Genomic DNA, 14,537 nt, shown 5'->3' on the forward strand with positions numbered 1-14,537 from the left:
GATGAAAGTTGTGAAACTCCAATGAGAACCAGCGAAATACGGGAAGAGATGGCAAACGCACGATTGCACTATCGATATTGAAATATTGTGCTATCTTGATCGCGATAGCAAAGAATGTTTTTTCGAAAACTCTAGGGTCAGGGACATTTTTAGGGTTAGTCGTGTAATACCAATACAACTTTTTTTTTTTGGGGGGGGGGGTGGCCTTGCGTTACACCAATACATTTTTTTTTTTTGGGGGGGGGGGCCTCTAAGCACCACCTACCATCCCTTGAGATGATGTGCTCTGGGGATGTCTGGATTGACCTGGAAGATGCTGGACTGAAGGACGGAGAGAGAGCGCCCCCCGAAGCTGGAGAGGCGCGCCCCTTTGACAGCAATCACCGGGCTTCCTGTTCCATCGAACTCCTCAGCCTGACAAAGAGAAATGAGAAACAATCAAACAGATACACGAGCAGACAAAACATACAGCAAATTATTTTGAAGGAGAATGGCATCATATACATAGCTGCATTTTGACTGAAATGAAAGTGTGCTCAAAACACCTTCTACAATTTTTTTAGAGTAACATATATACTTTGATCTGCTTGGTAACTTGCATTTGTTGACTGACTCTCACTTTCATTTTGTTGCCTCTGCTTGGTACACCAGGTTATGGCTCGCTACTTGCTATTTCATTCTTTTCCTTTCTTTATCCCTCTGTTGTTCCTTATCTTCTTTGATGTTGCCTCCGTATTCATCCTTATCCTTCACAGGTTGCCCCCATGGTCCTCAGGATCATCACTGACCCTCCTCTGCCTTTTGTCTGTCCACCCTCCTGCTCTAATCCCCCTCCCTTTACCTGTTGGGCTCCTTGCCAATGACCTCCAACCCTTCCCTTTTGTTCTCTTTGTTCTATGTCCCTAGCCCTCCCCTGAATGTTCTTGTTGTGCATAGTCTTTATAATTATGTGACTGCTGTCCCTGCCTGCTTATCATTTTGCCTCTGACGAAGATTCTGCTAGGATCAAAAGCTTAGGCCCCTTTTGACTCCAAGCGGAAGAGGCAATATTTTTATGCAGATGGCCACAATCCTCAAACATTTGTTCTCATCGTTGACAACAATGAAAATTTTAGGTTATTCACAAGTTCATCTAAACAGTGCCTCTAATACATTGTAAAACATAGGTAAGTGTTAGTTACGTCGTTTTCAGGGATGCCAACCTTGCTTGTAAACTGCATTACAGAATTCTGAGGGCTGAAAAGGTGTATTTTTTAATGGAAAAAAAACACAGTATTTTTACCTTTCCTGCTACAGCCATGTATAGTCATTCAAATTAGGACCAAAAAAAAAAAAAAAAATCAATGAAATCTGCAGTTCTTTAGGCCAAAAAGATTCCAAAACAGTGAAAAAAGTAACAGCTAGCATCTCTGGGTGTTGCACAAAAACCATTTAAAAACATCCTTTACAGTCAAGATTCATAGTCCGAGGATTGACAAACAAAATATCAAATGCAAATTGGCAAACCTGTGTCGTAAATAACGCAAGATGACAATGTAAGTACTATGAGTGCTAGATTGATGTTTGGCAAAATAGAGGTGTAGGGCTCACACCTGTAAATAAAATGGAATGTCCCAGACCCCTTCACAAATTCATACCAAAGATACCAAAATAAACGATGAAAAACTAGAAATGTCGCTACGGCGACTGGTGTATGCCTCCGCAATAATGCATGGTTCTCCTAATATGTCTATAGTACAATGTCTTGACAATGTGTGATGACAGTTTCACACAATTGGCAAAATATTAAAATGACAGGTTTGCCACAAATGTGCTGAATGTTCACTTTCCTAGAACTAGGTTCAATTGGATGAATGATTAAAACGTCAGAGTGCAGGTATTTGGGGGAACTGATGATTTTTACTTGACTTTTGACCCTTTTATAAGTTTATGCATTGAGTAATTTTCAAGGTACAGTATTCATCGCATAATCGGGCATCTGATAATCGGGATCCTCGCTTAAAGATAATATGAAGTTTTGGTACCTTTACAAAGTTTCCCTGAGATTGCCTTGTCTTAGTTTGTGTTTCAGGTTAAAGTACCTTTCATATAACCAACACAGTGAGACTTACTCGCCCCAAAGTGCTCTCATATCTTAGTAATCATGCAATAATGGTTTCGGATATTATCGACGCTGTACAACGTCAATAAATACTAACGGCTCGTTCGAATCGTTCGAATCTTTATATAGCTCCCTCAACGATCATTCTGCGTGTAACTCGTGAGAACCGGATCGCCAGCACAGAACTTGTGTAGAGTTCTGTGACCGCCAGTTATCCGGGCAGTGCCGCAGCGCTAACACTCCTCTGAAGCTGTTTGTGCGATGCGGTAATGCGTGCATGCATGCGAGCGGTATGTACAGTGCCGACAATGCGTGATCACAGATTATGGTACATGAGGCGAGGATGTACGACTTGTGTGTACTAGGACTAGTAGTATGGTACACGAAGACGGGTTTGACATAGAGCAGCCATTGCAGGAGGGAAACAAAAACAAATACGAAGACCATAAACAGTGGTCAATCCTGCCGGAGGGGAAAAAAAGACGAGTATAGCTGCGGCAACTTTGAGGCGATCAGATATGCATCAGTATACTTTGTATACTACTAGGCGCTGCGTTTTACTCACCACCGGCCACCCTGGTTAGATCGAGGCTCGTTATGCAGCGAAGCACGGATTATACATACAGATTGTACGCGCACACAACTTGACAACACTGCGGTGGTGAGAAGTGACTTGCTGTGCTGCCAAATAAGACAGTAGTTCCTACATGATATTTTAATGTAGTTAGATATTTTTAATATTGTCTGAATTCATATGTTGGTAAACTCTCGTGATTTTAGAGGCTCCACCACAGTGCTAGACTATCACGCGGACTTGCTATGAGATAGATGACATCTACCTTGTAAGCAGCCTTAGCATGCCCTGTTCAGCAGTCGATCGTTTTACCAGGGAGGTGGTTTACCGGGGAGACGGGAACTCTCTATTCATTCAGTACTGTACATGAAGGAAGACATTACCTCAACCAGCTCCCAGCCCGACCAGATGCATGCATGAATGCAATACCCGCTCGCGCTGGTTTACGTTTGGAACAGCAACACACACACACACACACACACACACACTCACATACACACACAGTACACACACACACACACACACATACTCACAAGCACACTGACACCAGGGAGTGTTCCAGTCCACCTGTCTTGACACGGGTACAGAAATAGATCGAACGTTTATTGACCTTGAGTCGGGTCAGACTCACAAAAAAGGAGGAAGAAGAAACCACGCCAGAGATGGAGTGATCAGATTGCAGGGAGAGAGAGAGAGAGAGAGAGAGAGGAAGAGGGAAAGACACATTTTCACAAACCTGCCTCGTTATGACGCAATCGTGGAGAACAGTGCCAGTAGCTCCATGATACAGTCGAGGATGGAATCAGAGCTTGAAGCTCCTTGATGGAATAAAGCCCATCCCATACTCACGACTATAGGACTGACAGAGTTTGGATCCTGAACAAGTCACAGCAGCTTCAGCATAAACGAGTTGTTTTTTGTTTTGTTTTGTTTTTTCAAATCCAAAGTCGGTCAGTCATAGTCGTGAGTCGTATTCCAATAGTGTGCGGCGGGCTTAGGATATGTAGGTCACTCTTTGGCCTTTAGTTCGGCCTGCACTAATTTATTCATTTATTTATTTTATTTTATTTTTTTTTGTATTTCAAAGTTACGTTGGTGTTTTCATTATGCAGATGGTGCATTATAGTAGGCCTATGATAAGTGGCCTATTGGCCCCAAAACATGATTTTAGACTGTAAATAATCCGAGTTACGTGTTTTTTTTATTGTTTTTTTTTTACATACAGATTATATTCAGATTGACAGTGTAAATCATTAATCGATTGATTTTCAAGGAAAATGGACTTACCGGATTATTTTTTTCTTTCGAACACGCTCTTCTTCCTTCAGAGAAACACAAAACCTCCACATTCAACTCCAAAGGGAGGAAAATCAAGCTGCGCATACCGAGGTTGAGGTAACATAAGTAAATCCAAGTTCTGTGAGTTTCAGAGGAATATCGCAAGATCTTGTGGGTGGTATACTAGTACTTTAGTAAGCTTCAGTTTGATTGTAGTTATGAACTACCTATTTACGACGCCAGTGTAGCCACGGGTATGAGCATGTCGCTGTAATAATATTGTGCGACACAACAGAAGCCTGCAACATTGTGTGCGACATCCTCGAGAATTGGCGACATGCATGTTCTAACTATATAAGTGTTATCAAATTTGTGAAAAACACGTGTAAAACTTGTGGGACGACAAACTCATATGTTGGCTGAACTCTATTTTATTTTTTTTTTAAAGAATATTTTATTCTCCATCAATGGTATTTCGTTTATGCATCGATACAAGGTACTCCATCATCTCTTTATTGTTTTAGGGGGTTTCGTGTTGACAAAGTCGAGTATTTGGCTGCAAAAATTGCGGTGAGCTACCTGTGGTGTATGGCTGGTGCGTGTTCCACGTGTTTATAGGGCATAGTGAAAATTCAAGGAAAAAAACCCTACAACCCAAACGAATTGAAACAGAACGCGCAGTGGTACGGGGAAAAGACACTGCGTGCGAACATCTTCTTTAAAAAAAAAAAAAATGTCGCTACGGCGACAGGTGTATGCCTCCGCAATAATGCAGGTCTATAGTACAATGTCTTGACCATGTGTGATGACAGTTTCACACAATTGGCAAGATATTAAAATGACAGGTTTGCCACAAATGTGCTGAATGTTCACTTTCCTAGAACTATCAATTGGATGAATGATTAAAACGTCAGAGTGCAGGTATTTGGGGGAACTGATGATTTTTACTGGACTTTTGACCCTTTTATAAGTTTATGCATTGAGTAATTTTCAAGGTATTGAGAAAAAATATAAATTCAGTATCAAATGGTAAAATAGTATTATCTAAACCTGGCCTTTGACCTTTGACCTCACAGTTCCAAAGAGAATCACTGTTAGGTAGAACATGCATAAATATGTAAGTTTCATGATAATACCTTGAGTTACTTTTGAGATATGGAGGAAGAAGTGCAATTTAGCACTTTCACTTGACCTTTGACCTTTTGGCACGAAACTTCCCGCAGAATATATATTGGGTTATACATGCATACATCAAGTTAAAAAAATCCTTCAGGCATTGCATAAATATAAGAAAAGTAGTGATATTTTGAGGAGTTGACCTTGAACTTTGACCCCTGACCTTTGACCCATGACCCCCAACTTCCCTAGATAATCACTGCCCATCGGTTCATATATATACTAAGTTCCATGAAGATACCTTGAACCATTTGCGAGATATGGAGAAAAACATGAAATTTCAACCTTTTTTCACAAAATAACCGGTGACCTTTGACCTTTGACCCCGTGACCCTAAAATCCAAACAAAGTATCATCCCCCAGGATATACCCTCATACCAAGTTTGATGCAAAACCACCTCACGGTTCTTGAGATATTGACAAAAACAAAACGGGACGGACGTACGGACGGACGTACGGACGGACGGACGCCCCGAAAACAATGCCTCCGGCCACTTCGTTGGCGGAGAAAAGAGAAAAGAGCAAAATTCCACGATAGCAAGGTGCCACAGACTTGGCAAAGAGGGGGGGGGGAGGGGGAGGGGGAGGGGGAGGGGGGAGGGCGGGGGCTAAACCACAAATCCGCGCGGTGGCGCATTCCTGCTGAGGTCATAAACAGTCTGGGGCCTGCGGGAATGAAAAGGATGTTTCGAAGCGAGCTCAAGTCGAAGACTCCGGGGAAGACCACTGGCAGGATTGCAATCGTTACCTGATTCTACATTTCTTTCAATCAATTGACGTAAAATAATGTCATTTTTTCTATTTTCTTTATATCTTTCCTGAAATATATCCCACTGCCCTCCAAAGGGGGAAGATTCTCTATCATTATTCTTTCTTTTCTGACGGTGACTCAGAGGTGCTTGATTATAAAAAGGGAAAATCATGTTACTGTTCGTCACTCTGCAAGTTCGTTGTTCTGAGAGAGAAACACTTTCGTTATTTTTATGGTTCCTTGATTCGAACACGGGTGTTCGTTCATCCTGAAACGAAATAAATTTCGTACCACGTATAGGACCTAATTCGTTTTCAGAATAAAAATGTTTGGATTATAACTAACGCCTTCATATTCGGAGCAACAAATGGATCTGGAACAGGAATTTGGGGACCCGGATTGACGAACCTTATACATGACGTGTACTTATCCCCCAAAGTAATGGATACCGTGCAAAGAAATTAACGATGTCAAAAAGGGAGATTAGTTTCCCGCCAATTCCCCCTTCCGTCAATACTAAGGCTCCTACTTCGGAAGTATAGGTCTGTCTCTCGTTGCTCGATAAAGAAAAAGAAAAAGAAATGAACAACGTCAAAATAAACAAGAACAGAATAAACGCATGTTCGCCTATCGTGGGGCATCTATGCAATACTGTTACCTTGGATGATATCCTCACCCTCACCATCGTGTAATTCCTATATAAGAAAGCAATTAATAATTATGTTTTGCACTGGATGTTATGAAAATATATGTGATCTGGTATCCCGACGTAATGTAAATGATTATGTTACATGAAGAGGGCTGTTCGTGGGTGGTATTCGAATACTGTTTTGTATAATTATGATTTCGTTATGTGTAGATTATGTGCGTATAATAAGAGTTTCATTTTAAATGGAGTTTCAATCAATTTTATTATTCATGTCAAATTGGATTCCTCGGAAGACCATCACGACCATGAATGCCGAGTTGCGAGCAGGGCAATCCATACGTTTACCTTTGGTTATAATACCATGTTATTATAGTTGAAATGTATCATTGTTACCTTGGGACTTTACGGTGAATCATTTATTAACAGACAATCAAATATCTCCCACTGCCCAAGGGGAAACATATCAAACTAAGAATGACATTCATTTTTGCTTTTAAGATTTCCCCTCCCGCCTGACAATAATTTTCTGAAACATCCACCAGTGCCGGATGTAGAATGTTTATTCCGAAGGTGATATCCGACAATGAAGTACAAAGGCTTGATACTCCGATGAATTAGAATCACAAGCTTACGCAATGCTATTTTACGAAGAACACTCTTCGGATATATGTTGAAGATTAGTGCCTAAACATTACCTATAAACCAAAACAATCGTAGCATATGTATACTAGCTAGGCCTTCTAAATAACCAATAAAACATTTAAACGAATTAATAATTGCCTATAAATAATCGGCAGCACCCCTCAAGTATTTCAAGAAACAACTATATGTCTTGTGCAAAACAATTCCTGCATATTTTTTGAATGTGGCAAGATATAATGCGAATATGAGATTGTGAGTTATAAGAACAATTTCAATATTGAGCTGAGTTCAGCAGATGTCATAAAATATCTTCGGATCTCGTTCATGAGGACATGCCAGCAGAATTTGGGTAAATGAAATGCAGCCATTTCCACTGGAACTAATGGTAGATCAATGTTATTGCCGTATCCTTGGAGTAAAATGTCGCTGGGGCGCGGGACAATTCATTGTGGTGTCTTCGAAGGAAACATCACCGGAGCAAGTGTTGGTGGTTCAGTCGTCGGCGGAGCAATCATTGTCGACGGAGCAGATGTCGTTGGGGTGATGTTGTGGAGCACATTCTCGCGGAGCGAATTAATGTCAGTGGAGCATAAAGACTGACCTCTCTTTGATACATACGTATACTCATGGACACAAAAGAAACATTAGCCAATGGTATAAAGGGTATAGTGGTCGGACATTTCCATCGCCTTGATGTTACCATTTTGCAAAGAATCTACAAATTTTAGTAACATACATTCACCAAAATTAATGTCATACCGTACATTTCTGGATGCTGAAAATAATTAGAAGCTGACCTATTTCACTCAGCGTGACAAAGGTGAAAAGTTTACGTTTTCTCTGTTGTTCCGGATTAAAGAAAAACAAAATAACGTCACCATGATTAATTTCCTATTATGACAATGTGTGGGAAGGGATAATGTGTTATTCATATTTTTTGCGGTACATCAATGATCATTGATGCGACTTGACTTGACATCATCTTGAAGTTCATCAGGACGTGTTTCCAGTGACGTTCATTTACTGATGCTATATAGGGACAGCATGTCATGTTTTTACGGAGCGTTGTTCAATCTGTTAAAAACAATATAAAAAACATACATAACGATATGTGCACAGGAAATTACAATCCTCTGATAATTTATGACAATAATAATGAGATGTGATGTTTATGGCTTATTTGCAATACATTGCACTCCCGTTACAACGAACACGGTAATAACGAAGCAAAACTTCTGTTCCCAAAATGTTCGCCATTAAAGTCTGTGTTAAAAAAATTCGCTTATAACGAACACGTTTATAGCGAAATTTTCGTTATAACGAAGTCTTTTCCGAGCGCCACTGACAAAGAAAAACAAAAGAAATGTGCTCTGTTATAACGAAATGCGGATCGCTTCCGAAAATACGTAGCGGAACAAGCATTTATAGCGTCTCTGCGTGGGCGAATGCTTCACAATACTGCGTTTTCGATCCGTGTGTCACGCACAAGTTTTCGAGGAGAACTTGCATTATTGTTAAACAATCTGACAATAATCTGAAATTGAGTAAGGTTCCTTATTACAAAACACAAAGATTCTGATACACCTAAATGTCCGTTAGTTCGGAAATGAAACAGTGTTTGTTCACGAACATTTTGGCGTTATTCCAAAGATTCGTTATTCCGAAAAAAAAATAAAAATATGGTTCTTATTACGACGGTGCGTTTGTCCGAAAATGATAGGAATTCCAAACATTCATTGATTGGAACATTAAAAAAACAACAACCTAAAACAACAACAAAACAAAAAAACCCCAAAAACAAACAAACAAACAAAAAACGTTTCGTTAATCCAGAAAAGAAAAGGTAAGTCCACTAACAAATCTTAGGAATTGCAAACCTTATAATCGTCTTATAAGAAAACTGAACCTTCGAAATACGTAACCTGCGTCATTTCTTTTTTAATTAACAAACCTTCCACGGAATGACAAACTTTATTACATTTTCGGATTAAAAAACCTTCGCAACAACGAACCTTCGGAATAGTGATCCTTTCTCAGTTAGTAAATTACAAACCTTTGGAATGACGAACCTGATCATTTTAATTTCCGATCGACGAACCTTCGGACATTACAAACAACTTTATGCTCTCTTTTAATTGTAATATTCAAACGAAATTTAAAAGGTCCCATTCCATTTTACATAGCTTTCCAGTGTATTCAGCAAACAGAACATCATAATTTATATGCGTGGTTTCCTTGTTTTCGTTTAATATTGTATTTGTTCGGTTATAACGAAACTTCGTTATAACGAAAGAAAACTGCCCCCATGCCCCCTATAGGGTATAGTTAGTTCTCTTTTCTTTTAAAATGTATATCATCAAGGTTCTGCAGTGACCACGGGTATATTATTTTTTGAGATTTTGTTTTTAGGAAGGAAACAACCCCGTAACGAGGGGGCATTGGTGGCACGAGAAACTGAAGGGGAAAAAATGCATGGGGGAGCCTTTTTTTCCTATTCAGCCGATTAATCCCGAGTGGGGCACCAGAAAGAAATAAAAAAGAAAGGATGCAATATATATATCTGTATATATATATATATATATATATATATGGGTGAAAACGTTGAACGATGTACAATTGGGCAAATCAGGGGTCAAAATTAAAAAACGTCACTCACTGATATAAATATATCTCGGTCAAATGTCATTGATATCAGCTTTCTTGGAAACCCGATTATACTGGGATATCTCCAAGGGTGTTGTTTTTATTCAAGATTAGATAGAACTATGACATATTGGCGAACGTCTCTGACTAAAATAAACATTGTTTGAGTGAAAATTCAAATGAAGGGTAGAAAAACATTCAAATGAATATATTTTCATCTTGTTCATGCTTTCGAAGACTGTGTTAATTTGTTCCTAAAATATTGCTTACCTCCTGTGAAGTTTACAAAAGCTAAAACACACGGATGTTAAAGTAAAAGTGGAGTTTTTGTCATTTAAGCAGAGATTTTTATATTCTTATCTTCACTTTCATCTCATTTGAACAAAACATATAGCAGGGGTCTCATTTGTTTAAATGTTAATATTCAGTAGATACTAATAATGAATTTAGTGCATTTCGTTTGGCCAAATCCCCATAAAAGCCCTTTACAGATGCTGAAAGTAAGCCATGTTTTGATCAGAGACGTTCAGGTTTCACTCATAGACGTTCCTCAGACACAGACAATAAAAACGATGTCCTTTGATCCATAATTACGAGGTTTGTGAACAAACAACATTATTCTTTTATTAAACACATGTTTATCTTTTGTGAACAATTCAAAATGGTAATTTCAACTTGAATTATTTTTCATAATATCCGATTGTAACTACAAACCTCCAAATTGTAAGAGGAATTTCGATTTCTACACCAAAAATCAACAACAAACCTGTCCTTGTTATATTATTCATATTTTACAACACTTTTGAATGACAGACAAATAAAAGTTACATGAAATACTTGCAATTTTGACTACCTTACCAAAATTATTTGTTTATATCAGAGACATTTGCTTTTCCATCAGGGACGTTTCGCTGTATGTTATCACTGGAATTAAACACCAAACTCCCTATTTTAAAAGATCCTCGTAACTCAACATTCCACATTCATTGAGAAATCATTTACCGAGGCATATGTCAAGAATTGCTTTTGTTTATGATGACCACTACTTTGTATTTCACCTTCCGGTGTATGCAAAGGTGTGCCCACATGCTATCAATATTGTATATGTTTTCTTTCAAATGTAGTCCAAATCTATAACAAACGTAAACACGAATTTACTAATACTATTTGAATTTGACCACTATACCTCAAATATGATTGTATGTGTATGTCAGGCCAGTTCGCATTTTTATTAGGGACCGTACCTGGGCCACTGTTATGATGTCGTCTCAGAAAGCTGTAATTAACCTATACTTATCCTAGAAGCATCAAATTCCGCTGTGCTTTTTTGTATACTATGGCAGATATAAATTGCAAACGCCAAACTCAAAAGAATATCAACGGTGTGGTACAGCAAACGTTTGACCAAAATGAACTGAAAACCTCTTACAAAAGGTTGACAATGATAACATTACAATATCACATTTTACCTGTCACATCGGTAGGGGATTATCAATCCTTCTTTCTACTCGAAGGCGATACATAAGTATAGTGTTGTAGAGGAAACTAAGTAAAGGGACATTCTTAATAGACATTTTCTTGTTTCATCATAGATGTTAGTATTTTACCTTTTCTCATGTATTTGGCTTACAAACCTCAAAAATAATACCACTAGAAAATCTCACCTTACTTCTAAGAGAAAAGGAGTCATTACAGGGGAAATTCAGCCAAAATATGAGCTAGCCGCTGATAAGAAAGAATAAAATCTTACGGGCTCAAAAAAAAATATGAAAGTTATGACGTTTTGAAGTTTCGCTAATTTTTCAGGAAACAGTTTTTGAACGGTCATTATGAATATGCTAATGGCAAATTGAGCTTGTCATTCCCTCACAACTTGCCATAATGTTTGCACATAAACTTTTGAAATTTTCAGTTTTTCATTCAAACATAATTATGCCCGAGGATTTAATCCGGGTATGTCTAACTGATTACTATCCTGAAGGTAATCAACCAGGAATAGCATCATGTTTCAGATTTCAAAGAAAGAAAAATTGAATTTTCGTTATTTTTTGTACACGATCAATGGAAAATTGTGAGGTTATGACATGGTCAGCTCACTCATTTGCATATTCTTATCAACTGTACGAGAACTTGTTTGCAGAAATTAGCAAAACTTCAAAAAGGCGGTTAATTAAGGGTGCAATTAAGCACAATTAAGGGTGCAAGTATGCACCGCAGGTGTGCTGCTATTGTTACAAATTAGGTTCAAATTTGAACATTTATTTTTTAGCGTGTAAGCCTCAGATTTTACAGCCTCAAAAGCAAACGTAGTGATGTGCATTAAAAACAGAGTCCGCATTATAACATTGAATTGTATTCCCCCCCCCCAACTTGGTATTCCATGTCCTCAATCAGTGCATGGTACCGACTGCGTCGCTTGCTACCTGAAACAGGGGTTGGGATAGTCATTATTTTGTAAACAGATGGCACCTCCAAGATGTCCGTCCGGTCTTGCCAGTACCACGGCCGTTGTCTGGAACTTGTAGGCTCCCTGAACATGACTGAGCCTAAAGATCCTGAGCAGGACGAAATTCTAATATTCGGAGCATTTAAAATCCATCTGGTCTTCCCATCTTGCTGTAAGAAAAAAAAAGATAGAGTTAAAATGATATTAAAATAAATTTATCATGCACTGGAAGAACAATGTACGCACAAATGAACGTCTCTGATCAAAATTATAAAATCAACATTGTTTTTAGATTGCGTAAATTACCTAGAACGATGTATGTATACGAGGGCCATATACTGTGGAATAATGAAAGATCTACTCCTTATTGTAGTAGTTGAAAATGTGTAAAACGTTCAATGTAACGTCCCTGACGTAAACATCTTTGCTTATCAGTATTTAATGGGTTTGATTTTTACAAGATATTGGCATTATATTTGGATTGAGGAACCAATGTGCTACAAACATAGGCACCAATTCGCCATGGTGGGTTATTGATATTGGTTTGAGAGCAGATCCTATTTGTTCAGAGAACGTCTCTGACCTAAACCTGTTTTTCTTACATTTCTGCCTCTCTCACAAAAAATACGTAAACTAAAGTGACTACTACATAATAATCATAGACTATTGACCTATTACTAGTCATAAAACATATTTTCTGTCCTGGCAATGTGTTTGCACTTGCTCAATCAACAGAAAATCTTAAATTTGAAACTCTTTAACATATTTTCAACATCTTTCAGGAAGCTTCATTTTTCTTAATATTACAACACGCCCGTGTTAACTTGGTTCTACTTGTTCCTATTATACTAACTGAGCCCATCCAGACATAAATTTACTTTAATTTTCTCATAATTTGTATAGTGGATGTCTTTATTTCATGACAGAGTAATTTTCAGAGACGTTTTTCATTTTGCTCAGAGACGTGCGGTCTTTGATTTTCGTGCAGATTCTTACATATTTACTGTCTATCCTTTTTTAATTTACCTCTAATCCAAAGATTGAAATACATAATTTCACAAATGATACTGATTGGCAAATCTGCGGAATAATAATTCTAATAAATCGGCACAAACACCAGGAAAGTTTTTGTTATTACTCACATATTCAAGATTTGTGGGCATATTTGTCGTTGAACTGTGCTGACTCGATTCCAGGATGGCTCGTCAGTGCGTAAAATAAGCACGCAAATAAAGTATCATGCAGTGCGAAAGTGTCAGATGAGGGAATATCCCTTCAGAGACTTTCAATCAGGGACATTCGTTTTGATCAGATACATTCGCCAATTCGGGTTTTCAACCAGAACTCATTTTTGTGGACAGTATGCTACTAAAGTTGCCAATCATCATAGTCGCCTGGCTCACACTGACATACTGATAACCACTTTTTATCTCAAGCATAATCCACTTTCATTAATGACACCATTAAACAACTGAACATCTCTGATGGTTATTCAGTATAATTTTCTTTAATGAGCCACCACACGATTATTTCACACAGCTCACTCACAAATTTTGATGGAATGGTAGTATGGATAAGACGCTAGATAAATATGGCCTTACATGTTTTCATAGTCATCCTGAATTTTTGGCGTCAAGGAAAAGATAATTCATTCAGAGACGTTCTTTTTCAGACATAAGTGACTTCAACGTTTCCTAATAAGATAGATAATACACACGTTCATGGCAGAAGTACTTGATTAAATAGTTGAAGTGTGTGGGCTTACTCACAAGGAAAAACAAAGCTGTAGAAATGCATTAGAACAAAAATTAAGACGTGTGATTCTGGGATTTTTTCACAAAATATGCATTTTTGTCAATTTTTTCAGCTTCAAGGCATTATTTTGTAAAGAAAATGCAGTAAGAACACTACAAAGTATATATTTTCTGAAAGGTACAACCCTCCCCTACCAAATGATACCTAAAATAATGAAAAACACCCCCTGGTGACAATTTTACAAGGGTTTGAATATCGAAAAGCCCGAAAAAGGCCAATTGTACATCGTTCAACGTTTTCACCCATATATATACGTGTGATACATACCTAATGGCATACGTGTAGAGCTGTCCACCGTTGCTTGTTATACCGGTCGAACACGAAGCCACCTCGATCACTACTGATTATAGCTTACTATAACACGAAGCCCCCTCGATCTCCATTGGGATTGTGTTATGTGAAAGAGATTGCATAAGATTATGCTCTTGTCATGACATTTGTCATCATGAAAAAAAGGGAAAA

General features: G+C 38.2%; 1 protein-coding gene across 1 annotated transcript in view; it reads right to left on the minus strand.

Moving 5' to 3' along the window:
• Positions 1-14,537, minus strand: part of LOC139732974 (replication protein A 70 kDa DNA-binding subunit-like) — a 38,586-nt gene that overhangs the window by 8,519 nt on the left and 15,530 nt on the right. The window contains exon 11 of the mRNA XM_071643811.1: positions 266-414. Within this exon, the coding sequence (XP_071499912.1) occupies positions 266-414 (149 nt within the window). The remainder of the gene's footprint in view (positions 1-265; positions 415-14,537) is intronic.

The sequence above is a fragment of the Diadema antillarum genome, unplaced genomic scaffold (genome assembly GCF_040938485.1).
Source record: "Diadema antillarum isolate AM-2024a unplaced genomic scaffold, OU_Dant_1.0 seq00000459_RagTag, whole genome shotgun sequence".
In the NCBI taxonomy this organism is placed as follows: Eukaryota; Metazoa; Echinodermata; class Echinoidea; order Diadematoida; family Diadematidae; genus Diadema; species Diadema antillarum.